This window comes from Apodemus sylvaticus, chromosome 23 (genome assembly GCF_947179515.1).
Source record: "Apodemus sylvaticus chromosome 23, mApoSyl1.1, whole genome shotgun sequence".
Taxonomy (NCBI): domain Eukaryota; kingdom Metazoa; phylum Chordata; class Mammalia; order Rodentia; family Muridae; genus Apodemus; species Apodemus sylvaticus.
Window position 1 is genome coordinate 10,956,872 of NC_067494.1, and position 16,521 is coordinate 10,973,392.

The 16,521-nt window shown below is 40.7% G+C and overlaps 1 protein-coding gene across 1 annotated transcript in view; it reads left to right on the plus strand.

Moving 5' to 3' along the window:
- The first annotated feature begins 4,186 nt into the window (after positions 1-4,186).
- Positions 4,187-16,521, plus strand: part of Eya4 (EYA transcriptional coactivator and phosphatase 4) — a 73,766-nt gene continuing 61,431 nt past the window's right edge. Inside the window, exons 1-5 of the mRNA XM_052169177.1 lie at positions 4,187-4,300; positions 4,430-4,564; positions 11,334-11,502; positions 11,650-11,790; positions 12,977-13,045. Of these exons, the coding sequence (XP_052025137.1) occupies positions 4,187-4,300; positions 4,430-4,564; positions 11,334-11,502; positions 11,650-11,790; positions 12,977-13,045 (628 nt within the window). The remainder of the gene's footprint in view (positions 4,301-4,429; positions 4,565-11,333; positions 11,503-11,649; positions 11,791-12,976; positions 13,046-16,521) is intronic.

Consider the following 16,521-nt stretch of genomic DNA (forward strand, 5'->3'; position numbering starts at 1 on the left):
CATCCCACATCACACCAGCAACGACCCTGGAGCCCCTTTATGGATTCTATCGCAGAACTGCGTTGGGATGAAGACTACACCAGTGGGTAGTTGCATGAAATCTGTCACCTTCTCAAGCTCTATGTCCCCTAACAGTTGACAGGGAGAAAGGGCAGGGGGCTAGTTTTTATCTCAGAAAATCAGTACCATATATGTGTGTGCACACTCATGTGTACACGCACATAAATGCAGGTACCTATAGAAGGCAAATGAAGGGAGGGACCATATCCTTTGGAACTGGAGTTATAGGGAGTTGGGAACCACCCAATGTGGTTACTGAGGTTAAAAGTCAGATGATCTACAAGAACACCAAGTACTCTTAACCACTGAACTAGGTGCTGAGTAGCACCTACAGAAAAGTTTTAATATTGGGACTGGAGAAATGGCTTAGTAGCTAAGAACACTTGGGGGCTTTCACAAAGAACCCAGACAAGGTTTTATCTCACACACACACACACAGTAAGTATACAACCTTGTGTAACTTCAGATCGAGAGACACAACCCCCTCTTCTCTCCTCCTTGGGTACTACATACAGGTGCACAAACATGCAATCCAGGCAAAACACTCATAGGCATAAAATAAAAAAAAAATGTCATTTTTAAAACCTAATAATTATGGGCAGTCTGATGGGATGTAATAACCAGGTCTAGCTAAGCAGTTATAATGACGTTTCGGGAATTATGGTTCCTCCTTCCAGCATATGTTAATTTAGCGCCAAGCCCAATTCAAACTTTTAGAGAGATACATCAATAAAGAAAATCTCCCTGTCCCCATTGAGTGTCCATTCCGGGGAAGAGAGAAGGAGGGAGAAAGGAGGAGAGGGCACAAAGAGAGAATCAACAAATATATGTCAGGGAGATGGTTGCCACAAAGAAGAAAAAATGGGGTAAGGAGATGGTTGGCATCTATGCTATGGTAGATTGCCCCTTTAAATAAAGATGGCAGAGAAAGAAATCTCAGAACAGAAGAGATCTAAACATAATAGAGGGCAGCTGGGGAAACCACGTTTCAGGAAAAAGAAAAAAAGTGTATCTGGTTTAATCTGGAGATGCATTTGGGCAGGTTTGTGTAAGATCATGTATATCATGAGGCTGGAGAGCACTTGGAATTCTGGGAAGAGGGGAATCACTTAGAAAACCAAGTCAAAGAATGAGAGTGTCAGATGTGGTGTCGTGAGTCAGGGACTAAGAACCTGGGAAGGGCTGTACCAGAGGCAGAAAGATTTAATCATAAGGAAGGAAGACCTGGCTTAGGTGAATCTGTTACCGACAGAATTTACCACAGGAAAATGGGTTCCAGGATAAGCATGACCCTGGAAGACAAAGTTAAAATGCTGCAGCTTGTTCCTGTTTCAACTAAAGCTAACTAAGAATAGGAAGACAAGGAAGATGAAAAGTTTAGAAGAAATGCTACACGATTTGAAAATAGATGGCCCCTACTTATTTAGAGGGTTTAACTGGAAATGGTTCCTTGACTTTCTAATGGTGTCAAAACAAGTACAGCCAGCTTCACTTCCCACATAATAACCCATGAATTACAGGAGATATGCAACAGTTGAGATAAACTTTGTGTCTCCTGACTATGACTCGCCACAGGCTCTAGAAATAGGCTCTAAAAAGCTTATTTCAAATAAGTTGATCCAGCTAGAATGTTCATAAATTATATGTATTCAGCGCACCTTTGACCTTAAGTCTTTTTTTAAAATGTCCAATGAATGTACTAGAACATCAACCCATTATAAATTGAAGAGGGTTTGCAATAATAAATGGGTAATTTTGGCTCATAAGTAGCACCACTCTTTGTGTAGAAATACTTTCCATCCCTCGCCCTTCTAGTTGGCTAACTCCATTTGGTAGTTGGATATAACATCAGTGGCAAGTTTCTGCAGATTGTTGAGGTCCGTATCCTTAGAGAGTATGACAAGGTGGCCTGTTATTGTCAAGACTCAGTTTCAGAAGCTACTAGATGACTGAAACATAAAACACCCCGTGTTCTTCTCAGCAGCTTATGCCTAGGACTCATGTGAATGTCTACACTAGTAATATGTTGTTTGGGTGCAGAAACCCATGAGACCATAACACAAGGTTTCTCCCAAGCTATATTTTGCATGCCTGTTTCGTGTTTTAGAAGCTGCCATTTGTATTATACATGGAGAAGTTACAAAGTCATCATGTTCTGGAAAAGAATTGGAAATTATTAATTGAAAGGTAGAAGATCAAAACGTTCAGGTTGTCCTCAGAGACTCTGTGAGTTCAAGTCCTAACTCCCCCAGCCTGGGCTACAAGGTTACACATAAATATATCAGCTTAGTCATTTAGTTTCCTTATTATTATTTTTTTTTGTCAAGACCGCCATCTTGAAGAAGGATCATAGCATTTTTTTTCATTCCATATCCAGTGTTTGCAAACTGCCAATTGTTCCCTAATGGATCTTAACAAATGGAAGCATTGAGTTCTCTTCAGGTCGTGATGCCTCTCACCTAGAAAAAGACAGCTCTGTAATGGAATCCCAGCACATGCATTATCTCCCCTTCTGCCTGCCTCTGTGATCACACAGCAAATTAAAAAGTCTCCCGGCTCAGCCTGCCTCCCAGCTGCCAGCCCCTGGTAGACACCAGGGAGCCAGGAGGGACCAGGTGGAGCAGTGCTGAGTTGCACCAAACATTGGAAATTGGCCATAGCTCCCCAATTGAATATTTATACCAACCCCATTTCTCATCTTGCTCTTTGGCACTGACCCGCAGTGCTGAGCGACTGCTGATTTCAAGGGTGCTGCATTGTGTTGGATCTGCTCTGTGAACTATTACGCCAGATGAGAAATGGGCCACAGGGTCCTATTGCTGAGATGGCTTGTTGACTTTTTTTTTCCCCACGGAGACTATCCTGTTACAGTGTCCTAAGGAAGGGGGCAATGAGGGCGGGGACATTTCCTGCCATCATGTGGCACTGCTGTTCTGTGAGGATGTATACAAACTCCACCACTGCTTTTAGCAGAATGGAAGGTGCCTGCAATTACCTTAAAGAAAACACAACTCTCCGCGTCGGGTGTTGCTGCATTTCCATCATTTGCTAAGAGGATTTTATTTCTGTGTGCTAAGGTCAGACACTTATCACAGGACCTTCTCATCACATTTCACGTTCCGATTCCCCGTGGCAACTGCTAACTCCCTAACTCTCAAAGAGAATGGGGTCGAGTCACCTCATAAAGACACAGAATGTCTTGGCTGAAGGGAGGACGGGAGTGCAGAATGCCTGCGTAGGGAGAGGCTCTGTGTTACTCAGTAAGCCTTGCAAACCTGAGAAGTTGTCTCTACAGACACACCCAGTAACCTTTTCAAGGTAGCAGCCATGAAATGAAACTCACGTTCTCCTCTCCCAGTTTGTATCCATGGGACGCCTGCCTTGTGCATATTTTTTCGGCAGCTTTACTTAAGAAAAGCTCATTGTTCTTTCTCTTGTACTTAAAATGTTAGGATTTTGAGAATTTTATGTTCAAGTATTATATTCACATCATTCTGCCTCTTTGTTTTTACCCTCCATCTCTGAACTTCAAGACCTCTTTGTAATGATTATTGGCGTGTATGTGGGTGTGTGCGTGCGTGCGTGCGTGCGTGCATGCATGCATGTGTGTGTCATAAGTAACATACTGAATCCATACAGGGTTACTAGCATATATATGTGCTTAGAGCTGACTGCTTGGGCTTGGATAGTTTATCAGGGAGCTTGTTCCTGAAGAAAACAGATTCTTTCTCTGTGCAGGCTTTGGCTTCCTGTAGCTTTTCATCTAGGAGCAAGCACGTCCTTTTGAAAATTTCCCCTTCTTACACTGTCTGTGTTTCTTCCTTTGAGACAGTAAATTGTCCACCACTGGGTTTCTTATGAATTGCTGTTTTATTGGTTAAATCTAAATCAATAGAGGACAGTGATCAGGATACTGCAGCCCAAGTCCCCTAAGGAGACAGCCTGTCCAATGCTGGCGCTGCCAGAAAAGGACAGCGAAGGCAGGCATTCTAATACAGAGTTGAACTGTGTGTGTGTGTGTGTGTGTATGTGTGTGTGTGTGTGTGTGTGTGTAAACATGTGTGAGCATGACAAGCCTATTAAGGAGAAAAAGCTACAACATGGACTGAGGGCCAGAACTTAAGTTATGTCGGTGCCTTCTCTTGAGAGGAGTAAATCCGGTCGCAGACTTTTACTGCCTTCACAACCTGTTCTGAAGCTGGCTTGCTCCTCTCCTTTATCTGGGGAGATCGATGACACAGTGAGCAAGACTATGGGGTTGTAGCACTAAAGAAGAGGGTACTGGAGTACAGGATTGGGGCTTAGCAGGACAGATGGTTCAATCCCACGCTATGGCTTTTTGAGGAAGGCATTAAAGTGATCCATTTAGGTGCCAAATGTCAGACGCACTGGTGGCGATGGGGTAGACAGGGAGTTCTGCAGCGTCTGCGTGGACACAGCTGCGGGGGCTTCTGTGACCCAGTTGCAGCCAACGTTGAGACTGTCCAGTAAAAGAACTGCTCAGGTAGACTCCAGATGACTTTGCCATTCTGGGGATCTTAACTGTGCATCTATATGAACTATACATTACCTATAGATTACCCTGATACCTAAAGAGGCTTTCAATGGCCTAAGATCACTGAAAGGACGGGGAGATGGCCTAGAAGACAGGAAAAGGTCGTGATGTGATCCTGACTTCTTGATTTTTAAAAAAAGGCTTTTTCAGGAGCGAAGATTTAGTTTGACTTCTGTCAAAAAGGCTGCTTTCTTCTAGACCAAAAGTTCCGAGGAAAATATGGATACAAATCTTTCTCATGCTGTACGTTTTCTGGAAATGAAATGGGGCTTCTTATTAAGAGAACGGTTTTCCTTAGCGTGTTTTCAGGCAGCGCAGGTGTGTGCTGTCAACACTGCAGAAGTGATTTTTACTAAGTGAAAACACTTCTTAAATAGGTACTCCATTAAACTAAATGTGCCATTGAGGCGAAGCTTATTTATCTCCGGTGCATATTTAATCCCCATATTTGATATATTTGATCTACTTATCAACTTCAGATTTGACCTTTAAGATTCCCTGATAGGTAAATGACAGAGGTGAGGTTCAATGCTCACTTTAGAGTTAACAGTGCCTAGATTTAACTCTATACTCAGCCTGAAACAAAATACGATATTTTTTATTGAAGACCATGGTTGGTACCATCATAATCAGAAATTAAATTAGTTTAATAGCTAGCTATCTTCATTCTGTACATTACATTGATGCTTTTTTCTTCTCGGTTAAAACACTCTAGTACCAAAAATGTTTATCCCACATAATGTCTGGACTCCTGGCCGAGTGTCTCTGTAGACAAAGAGTTGATATATTCCCCAGTATAATTCATGGCATTGAATGTTTTGATTGTGGCCTTATGGCTTTACCCCAAAACTTGCTAGAAGAAAATAATTTCCTGCTTCATTAACCACGGTTTGTAACCGATCTTATAGAAATTTGACTCCTGCTCCATTCGAATAATGCTTGAAGGATCTGGGGGAGTTTTGTTCTTTTCTTTGTTTTCCAATGAAGGGACTCTTTTGAAAACCCAGATTTAGACATACTCCCATTAGTTTGAAGTATTTGCTCACTGTTCTTAGAGGTGGAATTGGAGAACTCAAGTTTTATCTGAATAATTTGTTGGAGTCAAAGGTGAGGAAGAGAGAGAGAAAGAGAGACAGAGACAGAGACAGACAGGGAGGGAGGGAGGGAGAAGAAGACGTAGAGAGAGGGGGAGAGAGTTTTAGTTTTCCAGTCTTTAAGTATAAGGAAGATATTGACCTAAATGGGGGCTGTAAAGTCATCCAGAGAAGAGCACTTTCCTGCATTTATTTGCTTTGGCTCCAGGGACTGAGATCACTCTCTAAGTGAGCCCCACAATGTGAGCGTTTATGTTGGCCTTGGGGATTGTTGTCAAGGTGCTGGAGAATAGTGTAGCTCTCCACAGTGTGCACAGAAGCCCATTTCTCTGGTTTTTCAGTAAAGATCATGCAGTCTTCCTCCTGTGTCTGCTCATTAGCACAGATCACTCAGTTCTTACCATGTTTGGAGAAATGAGCTCCTGGAAGCCTTCCCCTAGGGCATTCTGTCCACCAGAGCACAGGCACTAAGTGACAGAGAGGTGTCATGTCTTGGAGCAGAGAGCCTGTCTCAGGGCCATAGCTGTGGCAAGAACATCCAGACCTTATTCAGAAATGTGTTGGCTTAGGGTGACCTGCTGCTGTTCCTGATGTTTTCCTGGGTGTGTGCTATGTCAGAATATGAGAGCCAGTCCTGACATCAACTAACCAAGTTGCATTATTAGCACATGGAAGCATTTTCTCTCCCTCCCTTCTACCATCCTTCCTCTCTCCCTTCCTACCCCCACTCCATCTCTTTTCTCTAACACACACATGCATACATATTTTGGAGAAATCTCAAGTTTTTTTTTATGTATGCATGTGTATATATGTATGCATGTATATGAATGTATCCATTCACAATCACACATATATCTATGAAAATTCAACACACATTGGCATCATAGAACTAACCCCATCTTTGTATTAGAAGCCTAAAAGTCCCTTCTGTTCCTAGGACTGTGCTTAGAACAGAGATAGACAAACAGGTCACTAAACTACACGAAAGCTGACTTCTTCAAGTAGCTCAGGCCATGTGATCTACTTGTTGTTTTCTATTGCTGTGTTACTATGCACATGTTATCGTGGCTAGATGCTCTGTGTCATCATAACAGTTGCAGGATGGGGCAGAACACACAACAGAGAGCAGCAGTTCCTGCTCTTCCAGAGCCTTACACTAGTCAGATGAGAAGAACCTCCCCGTCACTTCCCTTTTTCAGCTAAGGAGAATATATAATTATGTCTCATACTAAGCAACATCATCAGCAAAGCAAATCCTAAACCCATATTTCATAGGCATCGATCCAGAAGTCCAACTGCAGTTTCTCTCAGCAGGCACTGAGAACTTGGGACCTAGTACCTTGTTCTGCAATGTCTATTTCATACGGAGAGAGAAAGCTCGTGTGACAGGATTGTAGAGTCTTGGACGCTTGGATTTCTTGGGTCCTGAACAGCTGATGGAGGGACTCTATAAATAAACAGGGCCATGACTCATTAGCAGGATCTACAAAGAGTGAATCATAGTGTCTGAGTTGGAATAGATTCTGCAGTACACACACTTAGGTTTACCCTCCCTTAGGTTTGAAGAGGACATTTCAGACTAATCAAATCAAATTCTACCTGTGCAACAAACAAAAACGCTAGAAAATAATCAAGATGCTAGTTCCTGCGTCTTGGGATTCTCTTATTTCTTCTTTCCAATGACCGCATCACGCTAAGATTAAGCTCACTTATTTAAATCACCCAGACAGATCCTAATGTTTAAAAGCCTGATGATATAAGGCTCATGGAAAGGGAGTTGAAAGAGACACCCTAGGAGGGAAAGAGGGACGCCTTGACATGTAATGTGTATGAGCAGAGTTAGATGGGGCAAATATGTGTTTGTATTGACATCTGTATTTTTTGAAAAAAAAAAAAAACTATTACATTGAACTTTCAAAGTACCTGAAGTTTGACAGTTGCATGCATCCCAAAGCAGGCACAAGAGACTACAGGAAGATACTTCTGAAATACACGGGAATAATGATATATTTCTGTTCACTAAAGACTTCTTTAATTGTAGGAGGTTTAAATCCAGTAAAATAAATATGCCTGAGGAGCTGCACTGTAAAACTCCAGATAGCTGCCTTCTCATTTCCTGTGGCCTGGACTGCAGCACACCAGGGCTATATTCACCTCATAGGCTAAATTTTGTTGGTTTGCAGAAGCAACATGTTTTGCTTCTTTGCTATTTTTTTTTTTTTTGGTGTGTGTGTATGCTACGTTCTTTCATTCCTGACTGATTTTCCTGGCTTACACATCTTGTACGTGATCCAAATTGGCTCAAAGCCCCTACACTACTTTGAGTCTTCAGTAATACCACTGACTAGAAGCCTCCCCCAGGGTCCTTTATTTGAACCAATTAAAATCTAACTTGCAATTTCGAGATTTTTTTTCTGACTCTTTAAGCTTACATTACTGTCTGTCCCATCAAATAAAGTCCAAGGTAGAGACTCGGCCCTCTTGTGTCAAAAAGACTTGGCTTGTGCTGAGAGCCAGTGAAGGCATCTCTGAGGCGGTGACTGTCAGGCTATCACTGGGAGGATCCCCCACTCCATCCATTTCAACCCCCCCTTAATGTTCCTCATGTCATTGACCACATAAACACAAATGTATGTCTGTCTGGACAATGTACATCTCTATTTATATTTTTATATTTAATTAAGACAGAGTCCAAGAATTAATTTCTACTTCTTTTCTGTCAGTACGGTTGCACAGAAGATACAATATTGTACTGACTCGTCTTGTGTGTCAACCTGACACAAGCTAGAGTCATCACAGAGGATAGAGCCTCAGTAGAGAAAATGACTCCATGAGATCCAGCCATAGGACCCAGCATTTTCTTAAGTAGCAATCAGTGGGGAAGGGCCCACCCCTCTGTGGGTCAGGCTATCCCGGGCTTGGGGTCTTGGCTAAGAAAGCAGGCTGAGCAAGCCAGTAAGCAGTACACTCCATATTCTCTACACCAGCTCCTACGTTGAGGGTCTTACCCTGCTTGGGGTTCCTGTCCTAACTTCCTCTAATGATGGATTGTGATCTGGAAATGTAAGCCAAATAAACCCTTTGCTTTTTGGTCATGGTGTTTCACTGCAGCAAACCTAACTAAGACAAACACATCCAAACAACTTTGCCCTTCATGGAGTTCCATCCAGGTCTTACCTGCTGATTCTAAAGCCAAGGTCATGCATAGGCCTGCTTCTAGCTAATGTGCTTTCTCTTCAACAAGGGTCAGGTTTCCCTGATTCCTCAGAATATTTCCAGTTTCCTGAGCATTACATAAGAAAACTCAGTGAACTCTAAAGCATAGTGTTTATTTTCTCTGTCAGTTTTTCCCCCAAGCACAAGCCCTTTCTTGTTTTATGGCAATTAAGGCAAGGTATCTGATCTTTCAGAATGATGATCTTGGGCTGAGTTGAACCATAGTTGTACAGTGAGCAGGCCAACCTCCAGCTCCACTGACACAGCACCATCTTGATAGTTCAGTGTTGGAACTCTGGGCTTATTGAAGATGGAGACACTTTTTGGTTTTATTTACTGCTGAGAAAGTCATTACGTGTTTATCTTTGGGAAATTCACACAGTGGATCTCAAAAGTTTTACAAAAATACAAAAATGGCAATTCAGATTGATATGAATTAAAGAGGAGTCCCCCCCTTAAGCTTCTAAACACTATTTTTTCTATCTTTACTCCTTTTGACACTTTATTTCTCCTGCCTGTTTAACACTGTGAGTAAAAACACTGCACCCAAGGGGAAAGCATGTATCTTAGTCCTTGCTCTGAAATAATTTGGCATTTCCTCATCTACTGTGGCGCACACTGCAGAGGTTTTCCAGGAATGTTTCCATTGATAAAGGAGAACTCACTGGTCTAGGTTACCAAGAACGTACACCATGAATGGATGGTGGATATTACTCAGTACATCTTTGCAACCACAGCCATAGTATTTGTCAATATTTTGCACTGCATTGATCACTAGATGTTAGGCCTACCTTGCACTTCTAGGATAAACCACACTGGTCAGAAAACAGCTCCCTTTTCTCATTGCTTTCCATTTGATAGTAGCTTAAACAGTCTTGGCTGTCTGTAGAAGGTATGGATCCATGTCGTTCTCTTGAAACTGCCTTTGTCTGGTTCAAGATAATGGACTCTCCTTCAACAGGAGAATAAATTTTCCTTCTTTCTCCCAATTTACATAAAATTGCTTTCCCTCACATATTTGCTTCAATTTTCAAAAGATACTTCATTTTTGTGACATGTGTCTGTGTGGTGTATTGCATGTTTGTGTGGGGGTGTGTTCGCGTGCATGCCAGTGCGGGTGGTGTGTGTGTATGTGAGAGAGCACACATGTGGAGGCCATAGGACTGACTCGGGTGCCTTGGCAATGACTCTTTATCCCATTTGCTAAGACAGGCTCAGTTCCTGAGCCTTGAGGGCATGCGCAAATCTCTCTGGCCAGTGCATCCAGGGAGCGCTTGCCATTCTCCATCTTTGGAATTACAGAGAAGCTCCACCAAGTTCAGCTTTTGCATAAGTGCTGAGGATTTGAAGACAGTCCCTCATGCTTGCAGAGCAGGCATTTCCCTGTCTAAACCTTTTTAAGACCCCATACCTGGGATTTTCTTCATTTGATAACTGATTCGGAGATTTTCTACATTTCTACTGAGTCGGGGTTGGCCTCTTTTATCCAACCTGAGTTCACTGATATGGTTTATAATGTCCTTTTGTCCTTTGGAGATCACCAATGTCTCTAGTGATTGTTTGGAATTAAAAACTATTTGTATTGATTATGGATTTTTTTCTATTTCAATAATTTCTTCCCTCTACTGTTTCATCCTACTGGTATCTGCTAATTTTCCTGTTTCTGGTTTTGTAGATGAAACTGTATATCATATATTTTTGAGCCCCTCCTCCTGTCACTAACAACCACCATATATATCACATACCATGTTTTGAATAGATGCATTTTCACTATTATTTTTGCTCTATATGCTATTTTTCATTTAATTTTCAATTTTTCTTTGACCGACATTAGAAGATTATATAAAAATATAACATTTCATTAGCAAAATTTGGCTTTTTATATATCATATTATCATTGTTTTTTGAATGACTTCATTGTGGTTAGATATCATATTCTATAAGATTTACATCTAATGTCGTATTAGTATTTATCTCGTAGGCCAGTATAGTTCTTTTGGCAATGTTCCATGTCTAATTAAAAAATAGCTTATTTTTAAAGTTATTATTAGGTCCTATAAATTAAGTCTCATTGGTGATGATAATGCTTCAAGGGTATTTTTATTATTTATTTTGGAGTCTTTAAAAAAAAATGACTTTTGTGAAATCATGGTTTAAGGTTCCAATCATGTTTGTGGAGTTAGTTGCCTCTTTCTTCCTTTAATTTTGTCAGAAAAAGTCTATCCTTTCAGGATCTCAGGTTTATTGGATACATCAATTCTTTCCTATTCCAAGAAGCAAACATGTCAAAGTCTCTTCTTTCTATAATGAAAGCATTATTTTCTGTTAAAAGATTTACAAGTCTGGTTGTCAGCCTCAGGGTTGTCCTTTAGCCACTTGGATCAACTTGAGGTTGTGTTTGCCTCTAGCCACTGCTTATGTCCTCGCTGGTGACGGGTTGCCGAGTCACGGGAGTTAAACACTCTCCCAGTTCCTGTGTTGCTAGCAGGAATGACTTATTTCAGGACGGCATCCATGTCAACATGGACAGTCGTGATCAGAGTCTGACCTTTCCTTGCATTATCCATGAACATGCATGTAGGACTGCACAGCAGAACAAGTCATGTGGTCTCACAGTGCATTCTCTTCCTATTTTCAGTTTGCTGGCATTGACATACATGAACACTCAAAGACTGAAAGGAGAAATTAAAAAAGGTTGGCTTCAATGTCAGTTTGATCTCTGATGCTCCTATTCTAACAGGTCTATGGAAATGCAAGACCTAGCAAGTCCCCATGCCTTGGTTGGAGGCAGTGATACACCCGGGAGCTCCAAGCTGGATAAATCCGGTCTCAGCAGTACTTCCGTCACAACAAATGGGACAGGAGGTAAGTGCCATCCCAAAGATGCCCAGAGTCACCTCTAAGGGCTTGCCTCCAGCTTGATGTTAGGGGTTGTTAATAAATAGCTATCCTATTACTGATCAAAGTTACATACAAGGAATATCCAGCTAGTTTATAAGTGTTCTACTTATCTTCAAAGTTCAATCCCTTATCTATAGCTATGAGCATACATAGAGAATATATTAGTCCTGTGAAATATTTCAAAAGATTTCAAAAGGCTGCCTTTTCATATTTTCCCCTAGAAACATTCCACAGATTTTAAAAATTGTAGATAAAAGATATCACCAGATATATGTGTGTGTGAATTAACTTGCATATTCAATAGTTTTTAGTTTCAAATTTAAATAAAAAGTGTTATCCCAACATTTTTCATTAAAATGGTACAATTAATCCCACAACTTATGATAACAATAAGTTATTTCAAATATTCATTACTTTTTTAAAAGAAATACATTCAGTTTTTCAGAACATATGATCCAAGTGTGTAAAAATATGTACATTTGGAGAGACTATGGCATATACACGCAAGCAATATGTAAATTGTATTTTAAATTATCCACCATCAGCCTAGATACCAATTTCATAATCAATTTATGAAAACTCTTGTTTTCCTTAACAAACTATTCATATGGCCAGATATCAGCATTTGCCACATCATATTTTCTTGTTATCTGTGAGACTGATATACCCCTTCCCAATTAATCTGAAGGCCATGTTTTCCTTGTCAAGGCGTGTGCATTGCAACCTACCCTGCGTTTTAATAGTGTGTCATACAAACCCTTTGTAGATTAACCCTTCCCTTTTTAACTTGTCTCTAAACATGCATCTGTAATTTCAAGCTAATGAATGGATGGGTTTGGAACTGCCAGTGTTTAGGGAGCTTTAGTCAAAACCACCGGAGCACGAGCACTTACCTTTAAAGTCGGAGCTGAGTGCAGAATATAAGTCTGAACAATCCAATCCGAGCTCTCTGAAAGAAGAGCAGGAGCTCACGGCTCCTACTCAGAGTTGCGAGCACCAGAGCAGACCTGGCACGCTAGCACGCGGAAGGCACGCCACGGTACAGTTAGAGTGGTGCCGACAGGTCGGAAACTGGTGCCAAGCATTATGATGACCCAAGGACACCCGGCATGCCTTCAGACGATGAACTCTTAACCGTTCCTGTTCTCAGGGGACAACATGACTGTTTTAAACACAGCAGACTGGCTGCTGAGTTGCAACACCCCCTCTTCCGCCACAAGTATGAGAGCCGATGGTACACTGCATGTGTTTGGGTGTGTGGATTGGCATCTGGTTTGCTGTCTGCTCTGTTTGCCCTTCTCTTCTATATTCTACACTTAACAAGCTAAAACTGGCAAGTAAACGGGCCTCGTACCTGTTCATGTTTAACATCTGGCTGCAGTTTTCTTATCAGTTATTACTCTAATCTTATATGCTAAGATCAGTGGGGGGGGTCTTATATTTTTCACACTTCTGCACCACTGGAGATTATATTGACTCATAGCTAATTATCAGTTTCTTTTGTCGTTCTTTCAGCCCAACAAAATCGTGGCAATCAGAGCCATCTAAGCCAGTGAGCATTCAGAAACTCAATTACCCAATGACCAATTGGTAACTCAATTACCCAATGACCAATTGGTAATTGGGCAATAAGTAATTACCAATTACTTATGCCCCTGGTTTATATTCTTACTGCTACTACAAGGTTTCACTATTTTATATTCGTTGAGAAAATATTCCAAAGAATCTAAAATAGAATCAGCACTCAGTAGCCTGCCATTTTAAAAGTTCCTAGTAGTGATGGCTGTGCTTACAAGATTATTAGCATGACAAAGTAGAGCATGGCTGCAATCCAAGCTGTTTGGAAGGCTGAAGTAGAAAACTCGCAAGTTTATGTCCAGCCCACATAGGAAAACCCAATCTCAACTAACTGAATAAATGAATAAATAACAAAATTATAAATTAAGCCTCTTAAAAGGTTCCAATCTATTGATGCTGACTGCATTCATCCGTACATGTAAGCATTCTCCTGAAATAGACACTGATAAGCCGTCGAAAGTTAAAAGCATCACAGATCTACAGAGCCTCCCACTTTAGGATTTAAATGGAAATGTAGATCACATCCAGGCATGAAAATAGAGAGTTGGGCTGGACGTTGCTCTATTTCAGATTAAATTGAAATATATGACAAAAGTATTATATTCATTATTTCTATTTCCATAATTTGAATTGCAAATATTTTCCATTTTCATGCTTAAAAAAGGGTTGCCAGCATGTAGCTATTCTTGATTTCTTTTGGTAAAGAGCCAAATGGTAAATGCTCTCCCATGATGGTAGGTCAGTCATCTGGTTTCCTCCAACAGCTCATCTCCACTGTGCATAAGCAAAAGTAGCTCTAGGCTGCATGTGAATAAAGGCACAGGGCCCAGTTCCAACAAAACTCTATTGATAGACCCTGAAATTTAAATTTTATATGCTTTTTTGGTGTGTGTTACAAATATATTGTGTTACAAAATATTCTAATTTTGCTGAGGTTTTTTGAAAGCAATTACAATGGAAAATCCATCCATGGCTCACTGATATTTATTCTAATCAAGTGTGATGCAATGTTACAGTGGTGAACCCCTAACACCGAGTGTGTCATCCAGCCCATGTCATCTCACCCTGAAGCATCTTTCTAGGTGTCCAGTGTCACATTTTCCCAGTCCATCACGTTGTGCTCAGGTGGTCTGTGAGGGCAAGCACACACAGCACAGTGAGTCTGGACTGTAGCATTCAGATACACTGACTGGCCGTGTCACGTCAAACAAGTTCCTCCCATTCAGATACACTGGCAGTGTTACGTCAAACAAGTTCCTCCCATTCAGATACACTGGCAGTGTCACATCAAACAAGTTCCTGGTGCTTCCACGTCTTAGCTCCTTAACATGAAAGGAAGATTCCAGCCTTCCTGACAGGCATCTTTGTTAGTAGATAAACTGATTGGCAATAAATACCACCATAGTTTTCTTTCAATAGATAATTCCATAATAATTAGACAATAGGTTTTTATTTAAGGAAACTGGAAACGTTCATTGTTTGAAAATATTTCTCATGCTACACGTTCTCTGAATTTACAAATGTGTAAACTGGACAACAGAAACCAACCCTGCAGTATGGGTATGCTAGAAATACTTTGATACAAACACTAAGCGAAAATAATAATAACTAATGTTGAAATGAGTTTTCAGACTCTGATAGAGAAGTTTTAATGAATTTTATTGATGTCTCATCAGTTCTTTATGACTCAAATGTTTCCTGTTGGATCACTCGAATTGAGGATAAAATGCTGTTAAACGATTTATTTTCATGATTAGTTTTAGATCTGTGTGTGTGTGTGTTGTGCCCCTAAAGTGTACTTGTGAGCCCTGGATATGGGTGCTGGGACTTGAACTTAGGTCCTTTACATCTCTCTGACTGTACATGCTTTATTTTAATACTGGTTTTAATATTAGATTTAGATCATTTGACAAATTTATTACAACAAAGCCAAAAGAAAAGCTAAAATCTAATGGCCTTTCCCAGTTTTTTTTTATCATTAAAACAAAAACTTAATTATAAGCTTTTTAGTTAAGTTGGAACATCATCTTGAGACTCTGCTACCTTGAGGCACCTAAGCTTCTCATATTTCCCAAACTGAGTTAAGAAGTTATAACACCTTAGTTTCAACTATATTAATGCATCTGGAGATTTATGTTGAAAGCCACATTTTCACCTCAAATGTTTATTTGTAAAACTCAATGGAATGTAAAATGTAGGCACCAGGTGTGGTTCTGTATATCTATAATCCCAACACACAGAATCCTTGGCAGGGAGGAAGGGAAGAGAAGAAGGGAGGGCACTCAGCACGTAAGTCGAAGGAGAGGCTCTGAGTGCTATCTGAACATGTGATTATTTCATCTCTGCTCTTAGTACACAAATACAGCAGAGACCAAAACCTAAATACACAGCCTGGCTGTGCTCAAACACTGGAATACAGACTCCACATCATAAAGTGTTATTACGTTCCCACATACTAAAACTACGGGTCATTGGGCAGATTTGACATAATGACTAATGCAAGTCTATTGGTGTATTTTAGACAAAAAACAAAAAAATCTGTGAGCATCTGAGAACCTACTTCCAGATATATGTAATTTCTAACTCAGATTTTAGAAATACCATCATGAGCATTGGATCAGTCATATGCATATCATATGCAAATATTTAGATCTCTTGGGTATGCTTTGGACAGTGTTATAAAAGTATATTTTCTCGTTTCATCAAATCATAGTGAGACCCAATTCCATCCCATTCTCTGTGCTAGAAAATGAGAACCCAGGGCTCCACACAGTCGGCCACCAAAACCCTGCACCAAGCGAAACAGACTGAAAATGTCCGTGGAAGGCAGGTCCCAGCCGAGTGGGCGCCTAGGGAAGGAGAGGATTTGATTCCTCCTGGAGCTTGAGGAGTCCTGAGACAAAAGATCGGGGAAGCCAAAAACGGGACACTGCTGTCAGCTGTCCTCGTGAAACTTGAAACAGATATCAAGGAATCTTCTAGAACTTTTCACATTTAGACAACTAAACCACATAGAGTAAACTTGTTTCTACTTATGTATTTAGGATGAGAGTCTCCAACTACTAAACTCTACTCTCTATATTGTATAGCTGTGCTCTAGTTATATTGTTGTAGAAT